This window comes from Eucalyptus grandis, chromosome 3 (genome assembly GCF_016545825.1).
Source record: "Eucalyptus grandis isolate ANBG69807.140 chromosome 3, ASM1654582v1, whole genome shotgun sequence".
NCBI classification, from domain to species: Eukaryota; Viridiplantae; Streptophyta; class Magnoliopsida; order Myrtales; family Myrtaceae; genus Eucalyptus; species Eucalyptus grandis.
In genome coordinates, this window is record NC_052614.1 from 60,035,103 (window position 1) to 60,036,939 (window position 1,837).

General features: G+C 33.8%; 1 protein-coding gene across 1 annotated transcript; it reads left to right on the plus strand.

Moving 5' to 3' along the window:
* The first annotated feature begins 500 nt into the window (after window positions 1-500).
* On the plus strand, window positions 501-1,085 carry LOC120292019 (ankyrin repeat-containing protein ITN1-like). The gene has a single exon (XM_039309871.1). It carries the CDS (start codon window positions 501-503, stop codon window positions 1,083-1,085), a length of 585 nt encoding a protein of 194 aa, XP_039165805.1.
* Window positions 1,086-1,837: the final 752 nt, after the last annotated feature.

Here is a 1,837-nt window from a genome sequence, read left to right on the forward strand (position 1 = left end):
AATAAAGCATGTATCCGAACAAAAAATAAAATAAAATAAAGCACATAGAAGAACTAAAAGTCTCATTCTCGGATTTTTAAGCTTTACTAGCATAGTAGTCTTTGGGCTATTGTAAAAACAACAGCTTGTTGTAAGTTATAAATTCTTAAAGGAATGAATCCCAGAACAATTCATAATTATTTATTATTTGATTTTTTGTGATCCAAAACGGACTGTTATTCAATTATTTCTCTATTGTGCTTTCCATGCATATATCATTTGACTAAAATGAAGCACAAAATCATCATAGAAACTCAGAAGAAAGTCCTTGTAATTCTACCTACAAAGTTGGACTTGATCTCTACGCAATTTTGCATCTATGTGTTCGATAAGTCTTAATCTCCCTAAGACATTCCTTTGTCATTTTTTTTTTTTGAAAATTTTTAGTACTCTATCCACTTATTGAAACTATTACTTGTGAGTTTTATACGTAGGCCGTGGAAAGCTGGATTATCCGTATCATGAGAGATGAACACCACAAGGGGAAAACATTTTGGAATCTATTCATGGAGAATCACAAAACATTGCTTAAGAATGCAGAGAAGTGGGTGAAGGATACAACAAATTCATGTATGATCGTCTCAACTCTAATTGCCACTGTATTGTTTGCTGCTGTTTTTACTGTGCCTGGAGGGAATGATGACAAAACTGGATTCCCATTGTTATTAGGAAAGGACTCTCTCCTGGTTTTCACAATTTCAAATGCGTTAGGTTTGTTCTCCTCCATGACAGCCATCTTGCTATTTCTGGCCATCATAACTTCGCGGTACGAGGCGCAAGATTTCCTTTACTCGTTGCCTAAGAAGATCATAACGGGCCTTGGTTTTCTCTTCCTTTCCTTAGCTTTCATGCTGGTCGCCTTTTCTGCAACGCTCACAATTGTGCTGGATAAGAGAGTGGAGTGGGTTCTCATTCCCATCACTTTGCTGGCCTCTCTCCCCGTGGCTTTATTTGTTGTACTACAGCTTCCCCTACTACTCCAAATGTTTAGATCCACTTATGGGCAAAGCATCTTTAGTGCCGAGGACATTTGGAGTGAGGCATAATTATAGAACGAGATCACGTGATGGACAATTTCTATACAAAATTATCTTTCCCTACTTTGTTATCAAATATCTATTTATAAAATGATATGATCAAATTAAAGGCAATTATGTTATAGCATTTGGTACCTAAATGTGCTGAATTCATGGAATATAACTTCTCAAAAAATTAGTTTTTTTCGTTTTCTTCTTATAATTTAGATGCACGAATTTCTTTCCTCAACTTGAGGGTGCGAATGACAACCATTCTATTCCTTAGCCCTATTTCTAGTCAAAAACATATTTTTCTATTTTTATTCTCTAAACAAATTTCTAAGCAAAAATACGAGTTTGAAAATGACACAAAATTTTTGTTGATATGCTTTCTTAAATAGTTCCCTCCTGGGCGGCTTGGCAGCGAGAGGTAGTGGACAGCGAGTGGTAGCAAGAGGTGGCAGGTTGGTAGTTGACTAGTGGTAGGATGAACAATAAGAAAAGTTTTTATTTATCATTTATGTTAGAAATATCAAAGTAAAAAATTATGCTTCTCATTTCTATTATAAACCTATTTCTTAGCAAAAACGTTTTCTCATAAATATAAAAAAAGAAATTGTGCTACTAAATGGAATTATATTCTAGACCTTGTTCTCATAAGCAAAGAAAATAGAAAAATAGAGAAACAAAATGATTATTATTCACACTATAAATATCCGGCCTATAGGTATTTCCAAATAGAATATGAATGTTATATAAATGATTATTTTAAACATCTATTA

Excerpts from the sequence above, each read along its gene's own strand:
- LOC120292019 (XM_039309871.1), top strand. The coding sequence starts at position 501 with ATGAGAGATGAACACCACAAGGGGAAAACATTTTGGAATCTATTCATG.